General features: G+C 36.4%; 1 protein-coding gene across 3 annotated transcripts in view; it reads left to right on the forward strand.

Moving 5' to 3' along the window:
* LOC105477546 (intraflagellar transport 57) overlaps positions 1–15,425 on the forward strand; it is a 65,521-nt gene extending 50,096 nt beyond the window's left edge. For 2 of the 3 annotated variants that reach the window (XM_011734093.2, XM_071092467.1), the window contains exons 7-11: positions 7,740–7,811; positions 8,618–8,749; positions 10,108–10,170; positions 12,178–12,244; positions 13,573–15,425. In XM_011734093.2, coding sequence (XP_011732395.1) covers positions 7,740–7,811; positions 8,618–8,749; positions 10,108–10,170; positions 12,178–12,244; positions 13,573–13,751 — 513 coding nt within the window. In that variant the 3' untranslated portion in view covers positions 13,752–15,425. The remainder of the gene's footprint in view (positions 1–7,739; positions 7,812–8,617; positions 8,750–10,107; positions 10,171–12,177; positions 12,245–13,572) is intronic. The other variant, XM_011734094.3, reaches the window with a different exon arrangement.
* Positions 15,426–20,445: the final 5,020 nt, after the last annotated feature.

Below are 20,445 nucleotides of genomic sequence, written 5' to 3' on the forward strand. Positions count from 1 at the left end.
TGGTCAGTTGTGGTCTGGCGTGGGTTTTTTCTGAGCATAGAAAAAGCATCACAGCACACAGGAAGGTGACTTCTTTGGCTTTTTTCTATCAATAATTCTTTAGCACTATGCCTCTCCACTCATAAAGTCAACTTTTTTTGAAAAAAAAGAGGATTTGGTATTTTACAAGTTGTAAATTAATGAAACCTATACACAGATGTAAGTTCCATTTACCATCTCTAGCTGTAGCTCATGATTTAGTTTCTCTTTCTCCTGCAGTTTCAGAGAGAAGCTTTAAACATTGAGTTGGAAATCTAGACAAAGAAAATGTCTCTGCATATGCAAAGGAAATCTTTCAGGTGTCGTTGTGTTGAAGTAAAACCCAGAGATCCTTATAGTCCTGCGAGTCACCTTAACAGCTGCAACTAGATCTCATACTTTTTGATTTTATGGAGTACTATGAATCACCATCTCCAGATACTTCATCACAGTTTTTCAGTTTCTGAAGAAGGGAGATAGATAATGTTATAATTTAGTGCTAAAGAATTTGGAGTGGGAAGGGGATCTATGGTTACGTTGATACCTTTGCTATTTACCTAATAAGTGTTAGCATTATACATGTGATTTCATATGAGAGGATTTTTGAAAAATAGAAATTCTAAAGAAATGATATACTGTAGTATTAGTGTTCTCAATTCCATTGAGAGAGAAAATATGCAAAATTTTGTGAAATATTCATCTTCAATCGAGAGGAGAAATGATGCCAAATGAACATGTTAGAGCACTTTAGGTGACCAGTAGACCCCAGCAAGAACTTGATAAATAGCAAAAAGAATTCTTGGTTTACCTTATAAATTCTTTGGTAGTTTATTTTATCCCCCAAAAAAGCATTATGTAATATGTGGAAAACACAGTTTTGAGATCGCACTCCATTTTTCGGACATAAAACTTTGCCAAAGTCAATTAGCCTATCTGATTCTTAGTTTTTCTCACTATAAGATACATATATGTAGTTAATTTTTCTGCATAACAACCCCCAAATCACAGTGGCTTACAATAACACATTTATCTTCATGTACAATACGTATCTGCTGATACCTGCTTCGGCTGCAGCTCTGCGCCAGCTGGGTTCTATGTTTCTTACTCTCAGACCCAGGCTGAAAGGATAGTCCCTATGTGGGGCATGCTTATTATTATCATGTCTGAAACAGCAAGAGAGCAGGGAAATGGATGCTTCTGACAGCTTCTGCACAATCCTGGCATAGACCATGTCCACCATCATTCCACAGACTAAAGAGAACCACATAGTCAAGATCAGCATCAATGAAGCAAGAAAGTGAACTCGTCCCACAACCAGCCAGCAAATCTCATAACCCTCTTTAAGGGAAGGTAGAAGTATAAGAAGAGATGACCATATCTACTTAATCTCTCCAAACCTTTGTGAGTCTCAAATAAAGGAAGTCATATAAAAGTGCATTGTAATCTAATGGATTCTCTGCTAATGTAAGAATTAATCTTATCGTTTAACAGTTCCTTTTAATGTTATTTATTTCAGGGATCCAGATAGATTTCAAGTCCTTACATATCATTAAAACCCATTTCTTCTTCATTTTGACACAAACCTTTGTAAAGCTTTTGACTATCTAAGTTGTATTAATAGTTTTTCAAAAGATATATATTTTGCCTTTTTATATTCATGTTTTTAAAATGCCACGGTTATAATCATTTATATTTATTTCCACTATAACTATATTAAACCCCTTTCAAGAACTTCTTGGGCATCTAGAAGGTTTTTGTCTTTTTTTTCCTGATTATATACACACATACACACACACATACACACACACACAGTCCCTGACTTACCATGGTTCAACTTAACAATTTTTCGACTTTACAGTGGTGCAAAAGTGATATTCATTCAGTAGAAATTGTACTTTGAGCACCCAGAACTCCATTCTGGTTTTCAATTTCTGTACAATATTTAATAAATTACATGAGATATTCACTGTTTTATTATAAAGTAGGGTTTGTGTTAGATGGTTTTGCCCAACTGAGGCTAATGTAAGCCTTTCAAGCACATTGAAGGTAAGCTAGACTAAGCTATGATGTTCGGAAAGTTAGGTGTATTACATGCAGTTTTGACTGGATATTTTTAGTTTATGATGGGTATATCAGGTTGTACCCCATCTTAAGTTGAGAAGCAATTTTAATTATGAAGCCCAATAATAAACCAACCCCCAACTTGAGAACTAGACCATTACCACTTGAAGTTAGCTGTGTGCTCCTCTGCTGCTGCCTCTTCCCACCCACAATAATCACTATCCTCAAGTTTGTGTACAGTGTCTTTTTTGTGTGTGTGTTCGCATATGTTTGTATCTCCAAACAGAGTATCACTGAGTTTTACTTGGTTTCCAGATTTATAAAAACAGTATCATACTGCATTATTTTTAGTAGTGGAATGAATATTACAAAATTAGTTTAAACTGTCCTCTGCTGTTAGATATTTAGTTTTCTGCTGTTTTACTTTTATCAAGAACTTATACATTAATCTTTGTGTATTTCCAATTATTTCTGTGAGAACAATTTCTAAAAGTTAAGGTAAGAATACCTTTTGACTTTTTTTAACTTTATATCAGGAATGTGTCCATGTAGAAGATTTTAATAAAACAAATATTAAGATTTGCCTCGCAGGTAATTACAAATCAATGCTGGCCCATCAACACTTTAATGGGCTTTATAAATACAAGAATGTCCCAGTAGCTTATCAAACTTAAGTGCAAACACAAATTGCTAGTATTTTTGACTTCCCTAAAATCTGTGCTGTTCTTGTCACACTGTAGTATTAATATCCCCACAGTTCCTCAGGCTGGAAACCTTAAAGACACATTCTCTCTACTACTCCATCTTCAGTCACCCCATGTGCATACTTCCCTTTAGTCAGTCTTCAAGTTTTGCTATTTCTGCTTCTACAATGTCCCTTGAATGCATCCCTTCCTTTCTATTCTCACAAGCACTGCTCTAATTCAGACCTGGCTAATCTATGTCATGTGAACTATTAGCCTCCTAACTGGGTTCCTACCTGCCTTCAGTCTCTTCCTTTTCTAATCAGTCCTTTACGCTGTTACTTTCTCAAAACACACACTTATCTTTAAAACTGAAACCAAAAATATCTGATAGGTCCCCATTATCTACATAATAAAATCTGTACTCTTTAGTTGTTGTAGGAAAAGCCCTTGATCTAATTGAACCTCCCTCTCCAGCTTTATTTTCTTGTGATCCATCCTCCTGAGCCCACCCCAAGAACTTTGTGTTTTCCATGCTAGCCAGCCTTAGGCTGCTTGGTCTCTATGTATTTTCCTTGTTCATGTTACTCCCTCAGCCAAGAACATGCTTCCTCCCCACATCTTTACAGCCTGTTGAAATGCTACTCATGCTTCAAGGTTCCACAGAAATACCAACCCCTCCATGGAGTTTTACATCAGTGTACACTGTCATAGTTATACCTAGATGAGTCAGGCATGGTTGCTTCTCTCAAAATGTTTTAAATGTCAGTACATGCAAAAATATATTTATAAATAATGCTGGGTAGAAATGGCAGAACACAAACTATTTTAACATATCCATTATAATAAAGCTATATATAAAAATATATATTTGTCTATGTATGTATGTATACATTTTTCTAAATACATATATAAGGAGAGAAACAGGCAAAGAGAAACAGAGACTGTTAGGAAGAGGGAAACAATGTAAATACTTGAGCTTGGTGTTTATTAAGGCCTCTGAAATTCTTTTTGGAACCAGGCAGAATGAGTTCTTTTTCAAAAAAATTAATGATAATATAATGATGCATGTTAGGTTCACTTTCTTTCATAAAGATGCTAACCTGGGCTTCAGTAGGTTTCCATTTTGAGGCTTAGCCATTTTTGGACCAGGTGCAGGAGGCCAGCCAGTTGTCCCTTCTCTCTATTTCAGTGTTGATTAGCTGACTTGGAGGGGCCTTGTTCCGTTGCCAACTCTGTGTAGTCATAGTCACGGGTGGTGAATAGTCACCTCAACTATAAAATGAAAACGTTACACTAGATGATTGTTAAGTAGATGAATAGATCTCTAAGGTTCTTTTCAGCTCTCCAATTCTGAGATACTTTTTGCTCATGAAACAGAAAAATGTTTAAGGATAAAGGAAAGTGCTGATTGGTTTTCTACTCTAGCACCTTCACTATCAGGTAGCCAGTTGCCCCTTTCCTTTACGTCAAACTGCCAGTATGTGTTGTGTGGAAATGACTACATTTGGCTTCTGTGCAGGTGCAACAATAGCTATGTGGCCTTGGGTGTTCCCCTTGCTGTCACCAGGCCTCTGTTTGCTTATCTGTGAAATGACAAGATTGAGACTGGATGCTTTTTGAGGTTCTTTGCAGCTTTAATATATTATAATTTTATAATTGTTACATTTGAAGTACCCAAGTAGTTTTTTACCCTGCAGTCACTAGGCCATTTCAAAGTCAAGTCATAGTAGAATGGGACTATTCACAAAATATCCTTTTACTCACAAAATAGTGTAGATAGCAAAGTGGAGCATCAGGGTATGCAAACATATATGTGCAATGAAGAAATCGCCTAGTTGCATCACTTACTTTAACTTACTATATTTTTCTTTTACAATGGGTATTTCTCAATTTCTCTTTTAAAATTATTACTTTGTATTAAATAGGGAATCCTTTTCCCATTGTTTGTTTTTGTCAGGTTTGTTGAAGATCAGATGGTCGTAGATGTGTGGTGTTATTTCTGAGGTCTCTATTCTGTTAACATTGGTCTATATATCTGTTTTGGTACCAGTACCACGCTGTTTTGATTACTGTAGCCTTGTGTAGTTTGAAGTCAAAATAGTGTGATGCCTCCAGCTTTGTTGTTTTTGCTTAGGATTTTTTTGGCTGTATGGATTTTTGTTTGTTTGTTTTGGCTTCATATGAAATTTAAAGTAGTTTTTTCTAATCTGGGAAGAAAGTCAATGGTAGTTTGATGGGAATAGCTTTGAATCTATAAATTACTTTGGGCAGTATGGCCATTTTCATGATATTGATTGGTCCTATCCATGAACATGGAATGTTTTTCCATTTGTTTGTGTCCTTTCTTATTTCCTTGAGCAGTGGTTTTTAGTTCTTCTTGAAGAAGTCCTCCACATCCCTTGTAAGTTGTATTCCTAGATATTTTATTTTATTTGTAGCAATTGTGAATAGAAGTTCACTCATGATTTGGCTCTCTACTTGTGTATTATTGGCATATAGGAATGCTTGTGAGTTTGGCACATTGATTTTGTATCCTGAGGCTTTGCTGAAATTGCTTATTAGCTTAAGGAGTTTTGGGACTGAGACATAAGGGTTTCTAAATATACAATCATGTTATCTGCAAACAGAGACAATTTAACTTCCTCAGTTCCTACTTGAATACCCTTTATTTCTTTCTGTTGCCTGATTGCCTGGGCTAGAACTTCCAATACTATGTTGAATAGGAGTGAGGAGAGAGGGCATCCTTGTCTTTTGCCGGTTTTCAAAGGGAATGCTTCTAGCTTTTGCCCATTTAGTATGATATTGGCAATGGGTTTGTCATAAGTAGCTCTTATTATTTTGAGATATGTTCCATCAATACCGAGTTTATTGAGAGTTTTTAGCATGAAAGAGTGTTGAATTTTATCAAAGGCCTTTTCTGCATCTATTGAGATAATCATGTGGTTTTTGTCATTGGTTCTGTTTATATGATGGATTACATTTGTTGATTTGTGTATGTTGAACCAGTCTTGCATCCTGGGACTGAAACCGACTTGATTGTGGTGGATAAGCTTTTTGATGTGCTGCTGGATTTGGTTTGCCAGTATTTTATTGAGGATTTTCACATTGATGTTGATCAGGGATAAAACTGGCTACCCATATACAGAAAACAGAAACTGTACCCCTTCCTTACACCTTATACAAAAATTAGCTCAAGATGGTCTAAAGACTTAAATGTAAAACCTAAAACCACAAAAACCCAAGAAGAAAACCTAGGCCATACCATTCAGGACATAGGCATGGGCAAAGACCTCATGACTAAAACACCAAAAGAAATGTTAACAAAAGCCCAAATTGACAAATAGCCTCTAATTAAACTGAAGAGCTTCTGCATACCAAAAGAAACTATCATCCGAGTGAACAGGCAGCCTAGAGAATGGGAGAAAATTTTTGCAATCTATCCATCTGACAAAAGTCTAGTATCCAGAATCTACAAGGAGCTTAGACAAATTTCAAGAAAAAAAACATCAAAAAGTGTGCAAAGGATATGAACCGACACTTCTCTAAAGAAGACATGTATGTGGCCAAAAAACATGAAAAAAAGCTCATCACCACTGTTCATTAGAGCAATGCAAATCAAAACCACAATGAGATACCATCACATGCCAGTTAGAGTGGTAATCAAAAAAGCCTGGAAACAACACATGCTGGAGAGGATGTGGAGAATAGGAACACTTTTACACTGTTGGTGGGAGTGTAAATTTGTTCAACCATTGTGGAAGACAGTGTGGCAATTCCTCAAGGATCTAGAACCAGAAATACCATTTGACCCAGCAATCCCATTACTGGGTATATACCCAAAGGACTATAAGTCATTTTACTATAAAGACACATGCACATATATGTTTATTGCAGCACTATTTACAATAGCAAAGACTTGGAACCAACCCAAATCTGCATCAGTGATAGACTGGATAAAGAAAATATACACCGTGGAATACCATGCAGTCATAAAAAAGAATGAATTCCTGTCCTTTGCAGGGACATGGATGAAGCTGGGAGCCATCATTCTCAGCAAACTAACACAGGAACAGAAAACCAAACACCGCATGTTCTCACTCATAAGTGGGAGTTGAACAATGAGAACACATGGACACAGGGAGGGGAACATCACACACCGAGACCTGTTGGGAGATGGGGGACAGGGAGGGAGAGCAGTAGGACAAATACCTAATGCATGCAGGGCTTAAAACCTAGGTGACAGGTTGATGGGTGCAGCGAACCACCATGGCACATGTATAGCTGTGTAACAAACCTGCACATTCAGCACATGTATCCCAGAACTTAAAGTAGAATAAAATAAAATAAAAAATTATTACTTTGTAGTAAACTGAAATATTTTAAATATATTTTGTAGGAAATTAAAATGTTGATGTAGATTTCAGATTTGCACACTAATTCAGATCAGTCTAATAGTAATAGATGATATTTTAAAATACATGAACTCCAGTAATTATTATAAACTTCCTTTATTAAGAAAGAGACTCAAAAGGCTTCATGAAGATGAGGGCCCCATTTTCATTTCCAAGGGACAAACTAATCTTTGATATATGATATTTGAGTTCAGAATTGCTTTTGGCAAACGGAATTGTAACTGCTTAAACAAGTAGTTCTTTTCTAGTAATTAGAATTTTTTTTTTTCATTTTGATGGGTAGTCATAAATATTAACTACCAGCAGTGCAGGAATAATTTATATTTAAATTGTCAGACATCACTCTGTGAACATGTAAAATAATTACCTTTGTTTAGAACCTTTTATCCTAAAGTGCTCTACACATATTTCTTTATAATCTGATTGGAAGCTATAAATAGGACTGTCCCACCTGAAATAGGGCAGGAACCAAAGTAATTAAAGGTTACAACTTCACAAGAAGTAGGGGAAAGAAGGAAATGTAATATTTTTTACATTAGTTCTGTGTTCTCTATGCCTGTAGGATTGGAGAATCCATGTTGACCAAATGCACCAGCACAAAAGTGGAATTGAATCTGCTCTAAAGGAGACCAAGGTATATGAATTACTTTAGGTGAATCAATGTACATTTACTCATCTGTGGAACACCTGTTATAAGAGAACATGAAAGAAGAAAAAGACACAATTTTTGCCTTTAAGAAACTTACTAATTGAATGTACCGTATTACATTTCAACTGACCTTACATTTAAGCCAACTAAAGAAAGCTAACTTACATGTTAATAAAAGCTATATATGTATATACATAAGATATATATGTATAATATATAGATAATACATATATTAGAAACATTTCATCATTCTTTCCTCTCTGAATCTTAAGGGAGGAGAGAACACCAGGCCAGCAATGTCTAGAACTTACAGCCTCCGCAGGCTTGTTGCCCTGCCAGAAATAGGGACTTTGGAGAATGTCACAAAGAAGCAAAGCTAGACTGAGAAGTTATGTGTCCCAGGCTAGAGCTATAGGCTTAGGGGTCTATTTCCATCTGGAATATTTCAGTCCCCCTTGAATTGTGCTATAGGAAACTCATGTTATTCCCTTACCTACTTTGATTGTGAACATTATATAATGCTAATTATAGTCACATAAATTTTATAGTATGTATAATGACAAATGAATTGACTAACACTGCCAGGTGCATTTTTATTGTAAAATTCCTCTAAGTGTGATTAAAATATTTCTCATCACAGACATTTTATGCTATTGAAAATTTCAAGGTGTCTTCTTTTGCACATGTAGTTGATTATTTGTAGAATAGATTGAGATTTAACCCATTTTTAACTATTTTTGAAAAAATATGTTTGTGAGTTCTTCTGTCTGCAAATTCCATGAAATTTCTAGGGATTTTTGGACAAACTCCATAATGAAATTACTAGGACTTTGGAAAAGATCGGCAGCCGAGAAAAGTACATAAACAATCAGCTTGAGAATTTGGTTCAAGAATATCGTGCAGCTCAAGCCCAGCTGAGTGAGGTAATTTAAGAATTATTTCCAGGGATTTATTCAAGTTAACAACCCTAAACCCTAAACTTGACACAATACTGTTCATTTGAGAATCATGAAATACTTTTCATAAACAGCAAAACATCAATTTTCTGCCCACTTTAGGAAGCCAAGAGAGCCAAGTGAACTTACTTCCATTTTACATGTAATAGAAGTTGTTTTCTCCTAGAAGCCTTTAAATGCACGTCTTCATTTGATTTAAGTAAATGAAGGCATATGCTGTTGGGGGAACATAGCTTAAAACTGAAAACTAGGAACAGAGTATCAGGACACCTGGTTTTGTTTCTAAGTCTGTTGTTAATTTACCATTGGCATAGGAGGAAGAATAGTATGCATTTACATGTGTCAAAGGAAGAAGACAGTCCTTGCCATTCTGGCTTACAACCACATAATAAGGAATGTGAAAGCAAGACACATTCAGAGACAAGCAGTTTAATTAATAAAATAAGACAAATTTTTCATTCTTTCAAAGTTTTAGAATTTTAACCAAAAAATAAAATCACTAGACTTTGAAAGCACCAGTTCTTTGTCCCAGCAGTAGGGATCTAAAAGCTTTCCTTTGGGATTTATGCCCTCTATTTTCTGATGTTAAAGAAGACTAGTAAGGACACTTGTAAACATCAGTTGAAGGCATATTTTTTGTCTTTAGCAGACAAAGTTGAGAAAGAGAAAAAAGTAGAAATAAATTTGAGATACCTCTATACTTTCAGAAGTTCTCAAAGACCAAATAGAAATCTATACTTTTCGATTATATTATTTGTTTAATGTATTCCCTCATATACACAATTACTTATGAATATTTTAACTATAGAAATAATGTAAAACTCTCTGATTGAAGCCACCATGTATTTGTCTAATATTAATATTGTATAATTGTTTGTTTCTAACATACTCCAATTGATTGTACTGTCTTACTGAATGTTAATCCTTATTAATTGCTGAGCTTCGTGCTCTACTTTGATTGATTTTTTGTTTTAGACTGATTTTCTCTGCATAGCATGCAAATTAGATTGACCAAGAGCCGCTCTCCTAAACTGTTTAGGAATGACCAAGGACAGTTTTTATTGTGAACCATGCCCATGCGAGGTACACAGTCAGTTTATGAAGGTTAAGGTAGTTCATCATTTTGTAGTGCTTTAGTTAAATACATGGTGCCTATTAGGGACATAAAACAGCTACAGTTAAATGTCACTTTCACAAATGTATTCACAAACAAGGAGGGGGTTGTCATAAAATGACATGCAGAAATTGCAGACACAAAGAGGTCAGTCATATTTAATCTTCTGCTGCTTTGTATTTGCCATTAAACAAAATGTTTTTCCTTTCAGGCAAAGGAGCGATACCAACAGGGAAACGGAGGAGTAACGGAAAGAACCAGACTCCTCTCTGAGGTACACACCAATGCTTTTGCCCTGCTTCTCACCTGTCAGCTGGGCCCCAGCCATTGAGAACCTACAGATGGTTTAACACTGCTAATTTCAGTTGCTTTCTGTGCCTTTAAATCATTTTCTTTAGGAGATAATCCCTAATTTTCCTATCACTGAATCAATAATTGATACATTTCTTGTTTCCACAAGATGCCTGAAGTTTCTGTATTAAATTCAACAAAAAACCTGCTCATAATATTAGCACACTTATAATTTTCCTCAATATTTTTACATAATAATTATTATTAACATGGAGATGAATAGGTAAAGCACTGACTTAAGGAATCTATAACAAATTTTAACGTTAGTCTGCAAGATATAAGGTTTATTTTTAGTGACTGTTATTGATAACTTGTGTGTGATCCTGAGTGTATTTCTCTGTCCACAATTGGGAGTGGCTTATAACCTCCTCCTTTAGGATATTTGCATAAAAATAAATAGTTGCATTTATTTTTATGATCTTGCAAGAGAGGCAGGACCTGATATATTTTCCCATTTTTCAATGAAGAGCCAAAGGAGGAAAAAACCTTGGAAAAAGGTCAGTAGTTTATTTGGGACTAAAATCCAAGATGATCTTTGGTTACAATCCAGTATAATTGGAACAAACTTTACTGTTTTGACAGGAAAGAATTAAGCCTTTTTTATAGAAATTATTTGAGGAATAAAGTTATTTTAAAACACTAAAAATATTACATTAGAAATATTTAGACTCTAATCCTGTGGTGCTTCTAAGCAAATAAAACGGTATGTAGAAGTAAAGTATTCACTTATGTTAGGTAAATTAACACTTGAAGGGAGTCCAGGGAACCATTTACTTCTTTTGGAGTAGATAGTTATCCCCAGTTGTAACGTTTCAGGTGCCTGAAAAAATTAATTTGCTTTACTTGGATGAGCACTCTATTCCCAGGGAAAGTTTTACTCACCAGTATGATAAAAATAAAGCCTACTAAGTCACAATAATTATAGCTTAGTTGTAGATCATGTAAAATGTTTCAATTTCTTAAAGATGGTATTTTCTACTTATATTAATGCTGGTTTGGAATTTTGCTAATAATAGAGGCTATGGTAGTGTAATCGCCAAATAGAGTGCAGATAGGAACAAGTGTGACAGCAAAGTATGCCTCCTGGAGTTTGGAGTTCATGATTTGGATAAAGCAATAAGAATATTCTTATACATAGCCATATGATATAAACATTTATTTATTTTTTTTTTTTTTGAGGTGGAGTCTCGCTCTGTCACCCAGGCTGGAGTGCAGTGGCGCGATCTCGGCTCACTGCAAGCTCCGCCTCCCGGGTTCCCGCCATTTTCTTGCCTCAGCCTCCCCAGTAGCTGGGACTACAGGCGCCCGCCACCGCGCCGGGCTAATTTTTTGTATTTTTAGTAGAGACGGAGTTTCACCGCGTTAGTCAGGATGTTCTTGATTTCCTGACCTTGTGATCCGCCCGCCTCGGCCTCCCATAGTGCTGAGATTACAGGCGTGAGCCACCGCGCCCGGCCGATATAAACATTTTTAGTGTCCTATAGAGGAAAAAGTGACATAATGTCTTATAGAACTATAATATTAAGAAAGATATCCAGAAAACCTTTAGAAATCTAAAATCTCTTTAGGATGTTTATACTATTTTAATTAATAACCAATTGTTAGAGAATTTCAAAGTATATGCGATGAGATAATTGCGAGGTTTTAGTGTCTAGTGACTAAAACAACTTTGTGTTTAGTATATTGCAACATGAGAAAACGGACGTGGCGGCCATTTGGTGAAGTTTATCATTAGGAGCATTCTGAAAAACTGAAAAGCTTTGTATATCTGCATATTTTATCTTATTTGAATTATGTCCAAAATATTCCTAATGTCTGTATTTTTCTATATGTGTGGCTAATATCTAAATTACATTTTCTTAATACGTAATTCAAAAATTTTGAAAGTTTATTAAAATGTAATGCTTATGAAAACTTGTTTTCATGAAAGGTTATGGAAGAATTAGAAAAGGTAAAACAAGAAATGGAAGAAAAGGGCAGCAGCATGACTGATGGTGGTAAGTACATGCTCATTTTAGGGAAAAAACTGAGCAAGAGAAAAATAGCTCTTCAAGACACCTACTTAACAAAATAGTATTGGCCGGGCGCGGTGGCTCAAGCCTGTAATCCCAGCACTTTGGGAGGCCGAGACGGGCGGATCACGAGGTCAGGAAATTAAGACCATCCTGGCTAACACGGTGAAACCCCGTCTCTACTAAAAAATACAAAAAACTAGCCGGGCGCGGTGGCGGGCGCCTGTAGTCCCAACTACTCGGGAGGCTGAGGCAGGAGAATGGCGTGAACCCGGGAGGCGGAGCTTGCAGTGAGCTGAGATCCGGCCACTGCACTCCAGCCTGGGCGGCAGAGCGAGACTCCGTCTCAAAAAAAAACAAAAACAAAAAACAAAATAGTATTAATATATAAAACAAATTATTTGTTGCTTGTTTGAAGAGAGAATCGTTGTGCAAAAATGTCTGATAATCAGCGTACTGTTTGTCTTACAAATCAGCTGAGAAGGGTAGGCTTTTTTACTATAATTTAGAGGTTTTAAAAATTCAAACTATTGATTCAAAGAGTGGGAAGTATTTAAATATGTACTTTGTTATGCCAATTTAAAAAATAATATTGTGTTCTGTTTTCATCAAATGAGCTTCACTTTTTCTATTTTATGTACAAAAGGGCACTAAGTATATGCCCAAATGACACTAAGGCAGTGATGTGATAACCCTTAATTTATTTTCCCTCCTCCCCAGTAGAACTGACTGGGCAGGGGTCAAATAGAGAAGAATTAATCATCCTCTGGTAATCATCCTCCATTGTGAGCAGGTTACTTTGATATGGGCTAGTAGTGATTGCTGAAGGCTTTTCTATGCCCTAGAAAAATTTTCTAGAGTTCTATTGATATATACCGAATGATCTTGCAAAAGAGAATGTTTAGGAATTTTTTTTTTTTTTTTGCAATATGTTTTAAGTGGGCCCATTATCTACATCTCAAAGATAATTCTCTCTTCCCCTTTTCCCCCTTTGTATTTCCTTTTCCTACAGACAAATATACTAGCTCATAAAATCATCTTGAACACATCCTTAAACACCTGTTTAGCAGCTCTTCCCCTAGAAAAGGAAGAAAGTTTAGTCTCAGTACATCAAATACTACATCATTTTTCATCCTAAAAAATCTCAGGTGCTTAAAATGCCACAGCAAAACTGTGTGAATGTCAGTAAGTTTTTGGCTATGTTTTTAACCCTATTTTTGGCTTAAGACAAAGTGAGGAAAATGTCATACAATTCTGTAATACACTGATACTCCAAATGAACATTTTCATTTCATGTTATTTTCATTCTGCAGCTCCTTTGGTGAAGATTAAACAGAGCTTAACAAAACTGAAACAAGAAACTGTAGAGATGGACATTAGAATTGGCATTGTGGAACACACACTACTCCAATCAAAGCTGAAGGAGAAGTCCAACATGACTAGGAACATGCATGCCACAGTTATTCCAGAACCAGCAACAGGCTTTTATTAAAACATACTGGTTTTCATGTTTCTGATTAGTTGGGTTTTTTATATCAGACTATATTTCATGTTGCATAGATTTCAAAACATAATTTTATGTTCAATAGGTTTTTTTTTACATGTACATACTCACGTATTATATCATGGTGATTATGATGGTTAAAGCCTTTACACTGAATGTAATGTTTAATAAAGTAATTACAAATTCTCACTTTCTAAGGAGCTTTTACTAATCATTCCTATGTTAAAGCTCCCACCTGGTGGCTCATTTTTCTTAGCATTCCTTGTGTAAGCCAAGGTATATGACCTACGTTTTCTGTAGATGCTGCTGCTGTCACAACATGGACTGCTGACACAGTCCTTTGCATCGCTCCACCTCTACAGTGATCATAAGTGCTTTGTGCCCAGAGGCCACTAAAGATGGGTAGGCAGGATTCTTTCCAAGAACCCAAACTACCTTTGCCTCAGCTTTATGGCTACCTAAAATTGCCACTTTTTTTAGGTTAAAAAAAACTTCAGTATCCTCATTAACATTTGAAGTTTATTTCTTATGAATATTTCATGGCTAAAATGATTTTATAGGGAATCTATCTTCTAGGATCTAAGGCCACTAAATAAAAGGATAAATGAATGATGATAAGTCAGTCGTGTTTGATTCTGGTCTTAGAATGAAGAGAAGGTGCATATGCATGTCTCAATTTCTACCTTTTTCTGTGGTATCAGCTATACTAGGGAACCATTTTGTAGAAGAAGGAACAACGACAGGTCGCATGAAGATCAGCCTCTAGTACTGATGATCTTTACTTATGCATCTTCCTGAGCAACTTTCTAGGCTAGGATTTCTAAATTGGTGAAAAAAGCAGCATTAGAGTGCCAGACAGCACTGGGGAAAACTGGCCAGGGGAATACAAAGCAGGAGACAGCCTGCATTATTTTTTTTAAATAATTTTCAAAAGCAGTGGTAGTAAAATTTGATAAGAATGCTTTATGTTTAGGACAACAAAAATAATTTTAAAAAGTTATTTTTTACCCTAATACTTTTCTCCACTGAATATTATTATTTTTTTCTTAGCTTTTACTTTCTAGATGTATCCTGCCACATGCTCACATACATAAATCTTTCCCTTTCCTTACTAGACCTCTCTTTAGTTTAAGATAAGTTTAGATAGGAGAAAGTTAGTGTATATAAACTACGCAAGAGGATGACCATCAATACAATGATAAATAAGCCAGTGTATTTAATTTGTTAAGAAAAAAAGAAAAAAAAGAAGGCAGAAAACCCACCATGGGAAAATAAGCATTTTTAAAAATCTGAAGTTGCTTTTTTCCTGTATGGTCTTTGGGAGGAGTCTAGTACAAAAACTGAAACATAACTTTTGGTCCTGGGAATTTATTTGCATGACTGTTGTCATGGCTGAGCAGTTTTTTTGATGAATTCAATCAACGCAGAGAACACTTTTAGATAATCAGAACTTTCCTTAAAATGCATTTCTATCAGAAGCAAAGTACACCCTTTATTTATGCAAACATGTAAAAATCTAAAAATTCTTCCAATGAGTAGTATAAGCCTCCTATTTTTACCTCCTTCTCTGAAATGTTTCCGTTAACTCAGGTTGGCCTCTATGCTCCTCCTCTCTTCCTATAGAACACTGTGCATACCTTGAATAAAGAGCTTATTATACTATATTGTTATTTTCTTCTGTCCTACCTAATGAATTGAGCTACTTTAGGATAGTACAAAATCTTTTATTTCCATATTCCTTGCCAGGTGCCCAGCACGTAGAAAGTGTCTAGTAAATGTATTAAGTTAGTAAATGGATGAGTAGATGACTGGCACTATGTGGATCCAAGATACCTTCTAGCTCTTATTCTATAGCATGAAGAGTTTAATGACATTAAGCCTGCATGCTTGGTATAGTTTCAAGAGAGTGATTAAAAACAATGAGTTCTTTTCCTATGGTATTGGATTAGAATTAGAAGCATCAGTATGAATTCATGGGTTTTTTAAAGTATGTATAGATTAATAGAAATACAGAAATATTTAAAATGTAGAAATACAGGCACACACACACACACACACACATATTTCCTAGTTCTGTCCTCTGAGGGAGCCTAGTAGCAGTGACAGCCCAACTACAACTGTGGACACTCAGATCTTGATATCTAAATTCTCTTCTTTAAAAAAAAAAAAGGAAGTCTTAGATTTCTGATTCCTGGGTTGCAACAGGAAAAGCACAAGGTGAGTCTAAAATACTTTCTCTGCCAGAAAGGAAGTACTCAAATAATGATGGGAAATATCTAAAGGACACAGCAGATTGAGGGTTTACCATCGGCCAATCTGGGACAATTTGAGCATCAAAGTCAATCGTCATAGTAATGAATAGTAACACATGGAATAAGAAACCACGAGTCCACACAGATATAAATGAATGAATGAATAAATGGAGAGGTGAGAAAGGTCTTCCTGGTCATGTAAAAGGAATGCTGGATTTAGAAAATAACCACATGGCATCTACCATGGTAGTAATTGTTTAGGGCAAGACTCATCAATGGATGCTAAAATTAGTAGGTGAAAGTTTGATAGAAACAGGATATTTACATAGTCTTGAATTATGTAAGACACTTTACAAGGAAAAAGTTGTTTATAGTATAGAAACCTGGTAGATACCACTTTAGGTGATAATAGTTAACATCACTAGTAATGGGACAAATAGAGACCAAAGGCCTGCTGAGAAGAGCACACACTTACATGGTTCCTGCTGAAAATGCATAACTTGAATCTACTCATGAAACATCAGATGAATCCAAACTGAGGGATTTGTACAAAATAGCCTATATTCCTCAAAAAATGTCATGAAAAACAAATACTAAGGAACAGTTCAGGAGCAAAGGAGACTAAAGAGATAAGACAGCTAGATGCAAGAGGAGATTCCAGATTGGACCCTGGGCCAGGAAAGGAAAAAATATATACATATGAATATTTTTAATGTGTCTGTGTATATGTGTATATATAATATATAGCATATATATGTGCATGCACACACATATATATTATACATATATAATAAAGCAGTCGTCCCCAACTTTTTTGGCACCAGGGACCCCTTTTGTGCAAGACCGTTTTTCCACTGACCAGGGGCAAGGGGCCGGGGATGATTCCGGGATGAAACTGTTCCACCTTAGATCGTCAGGCATTAGTCAGATTCTCATAAGGAGCACACAAGCTGGATTCCTCGCGTGTGCAGTTCACAATACGGTTCCCAGTCCTATGAGAATCTAATCATCTAATACTGCTGATCTGACAGGAGGAAGAGCTCAGGTGGCATTGCTGGCTGGCCTGCTGCTCACCACCTGCTGTGAGGTCCAGTTCCTAACAGGCCTGGGACTGGGACTGGTGCATGGCCTCAGGAGTTGGGGACCCCTGGTATAAAGGAAATTATTGGTGCAACAGGAAAATTTTGAAGACAGCCTGTGTATTGGATAATAGCATTAATGTTAATTTCTTGATATTTATGCTGTACATAAGAGAATATACTTTTACCAATACACACATCTATTTGATTCTAAAGAGGCACCCTGTCACCAACTTACTCTCAAATGGTTCAGGAAAAAAAAAGTATGTGTGTTTGTATATTCATACATATACAGAGAGAAGGATAGTGAAAAAATGTGGGAAATTGCTAACATTTTGGGAATGTGGGAGCAGGAAATACTGAACTGTACTTTTAAAAACTTTTCTATAAATCTGAAATTATTTCAAAATAATAGTTTAAAAAATGATAGTTCTTAAAGATTATGTGCTCTATATGGAATTCAGTCTGTCCCTGAATCAAATAGCTAATCAACTTATTGAAATAGGATTTCACTCTCAATAAAATTCTGTGGTACATTGAACACAACTTTAATAATTTTATAGCCATTGGTTTGCTGGCCAAGTAGAACAATTTTTTGACAATTCTAAGGAAGTATTTTTCTACTGCCCTCTAATTTATCTAGGTCAGCACTTCCCATGAGTTTTATGCAAAAACAAAAGTTTGTGTAATCAAGGAAATTTGAGAATTGTTTCATTTTCTTCACAATTTCCTATCTACGCTGTGAATCTGCAATCAGCAAATGTCCCATTATTTTTTACAAATATATACAGTCGCCTCTCAGTGTCCTTGGAAGATTGGTTCCAGGACCCCCGGAGGATACTGAAATGCATATATGCTCAAGTCCCTCATATACAATTTCTCAGCTCCCTTCCCCTCAATTTTTATTTCATCGGCTTGGGTAGAAATGAGGGGGGTGGGGTCAGAAATTTTAAAAAGTTTCTCATGTGCCTTTGATGCAGCTTACTTAAGTACCACTTTAGGGAGCCACCAATCTAGAATTTTCCCCTGGCTCTGTGTAAACAAAGCATCTTAGCTCAGAAGGGGTCTTTAAAGAGGATCTGAACTAGGGATTCTCAGTGTGGCCTGTGGATTGCCTTAACATTAGCCCTGCCTTGGCAGATTTTTTTTTTTTTTTTGAGACGGAGTCTCGCTCTGTAGCCCAGTCTGGAGTGCAGTGGCCGGATCTTAGCTCACTGCAAGCTCTGCCTCCCGGGTTCACGCCATTCTCCGGCCTCAGCCTCCCGAGTAGCTGGGACTACAGGCGCTGCCACCTCGCCCGGCTATTTTTTGTATTTCTTAGTAGAGACGGGGTTTCACCATGTTAGCCAGGATGGTCTCGATCTCCTGACCTCGTGATCCGCCCATCTCGGCCTCCCAAAGTGCTGGGATTACAGGCTTGAGCCACCGCGCCCGGCCGGCAGATTTTTAATAAATACCCTAGATGACTTAATACACACTGGACTTTAGGACATACTGATATTAAAAACCATCACTTAAATCAGAAAACCAAAGAGCAGGGTAACCAATTGCATGGTTTCCTAAATGGTTTTCAGTGTCGTTTGGAGCAGCCCTGTGAGAACTTCATGACCACAGCTCCTGTCACCCACCTTGTCCCATCCATATTTCAAGTCAAGATTATACAGTCATGTTTTCATTCATGTCCAGTGACTTTTATCCTCCCTATGTGAAGATTTGTGTATAGAATACACTGGGAATCCAGACACCTTGATTCCAATCCCAAATTTGCTAGTAAACAGAAAAAAAAAAAAAAAAAAAAAAACACCTTTTTTTTGTACTCACAGCACTTCTGACGCCAGATGTGTGAGGTTTTTTTTCACACCAACAACTAATTCTCCAGCTCTTTGAATACCAACTGAGCGTCCAACAATTCATTTCTGATAGTAAACATCCAGTGTTAGCACAGACCCGACTGTGCTCAATCCCACAAGACACTTTAGATGCCAATCACAAGTCAAGGGCTCCTACACTTCTGAACAACTGGCTGTAAGCTGGGGATTCCCATGACCACCTCCTCAGGTTTGAGCATTTCCTGTAACAGCTGATAGAACTCAGGAAAACGCTTTACCTATGTTTGACAGTTTATATGATACAAATGAACAGCCAGATGAGAGGGACATGGGGAAAGGTATTAGAAGGAATATGAAGTTTCCATGCCACTGTCCCAGCACCTCCATGTGTTCACCATCCTGAAAGCTCTCTGAAATCCTTTAGTTTTTATGGAGGATCCATGACATAGGGATGACTGATTAAATTATTGGCCTTTGATGATTGAACTCAATCTCCAGGCCCTCTCCTCTCCCCAGAGGTCAGAGGGTGGTGTAGAAGTTCCTACTGTCTAATCACATGGTTCTTCAACCCACTATCCTCCAAGAGCTACCTCATCAGCCTAAACTCAAGTATGCTTGAAAGAGGCTTATTATGAATAACAACTGATGCTCCTTTAATCCCTATCACTCAGGAAATTACAAGGGTTTTAGGAGTTTTGTACCAGAAACTTGGAACAAAGACCAAATATCTATTTCTCATATCACAAGCTAACTTACTGCATGACTTTTAGGATGTCACTGTTCTTCAATTTAATCTTTTTTTCCTACAAAGGTAGGGGTAGGTCTAGAATATTCTGAATGCTTTTAGTCCTAAACTTTTGGGATTTTAAATTGTTAGCAGACCATCTTATTTACAATAGCTTTCGGTGGTGTGCTGGAGGCCACTCTTAACCATCTCCAAAAAGCAAACTGTCACATATTCAGAAACTTCGAAAGCTAGATGTTAAACTGTTGGTATCTTAAAACCAGCCCCTTATGAGAGTACTGTATTTATACCATGGAAGTAGAAAAACACTAGAAATCAGGGTTTTAAAAAGCAAAACAAAACATAGAGCCAGTTTACCAGCATGCCACTGATAGCAAGTGTCATAATGTTCCACAGACCAGAACCAAATGCAGTAAATACATAACAGAATACCCCACCATATTTTAAGGTAGATTATTATAGTACTAATTGAATTAGAGCAGATTTGTAAATTATTCTCAAAAATCATTAAGTCTACATAAAGCTATTCAGTGTGTCAAATGTGCATCCCCTGCACAATTTTATTGATATTACTTTACTGCCTTCCTATCACCAGTTCCTTTTACTGCTCCTCAAATCAATATGCTAAAGCAGCCCAAGCATCGTCCTGTAAGATAGATTCAAATATCATGTTTGTACAACTGAAATAATGTAGAATGCACAACTAGTCCCATTATATGACCATAAAAAAACTAATTCAGCTCACTGCATCATTGATCCGTTTAATTGTATAGCAGC

The sequence above is a fragment of the Macaca nemestrina genome, chromosome 2, assembly GCF_043159975.1.
Source record: "Macaca nemestrina isolate mMacNem1 chromosome 2, mMacNem.hap1, whole genome shotgun sequence".
Taxonomy (NCBI): Eukaryota; Metazoa; Chordata; class Mammalia; order Primates; family Cercopithecidae; genus Macaca; species Macaca nemestrina.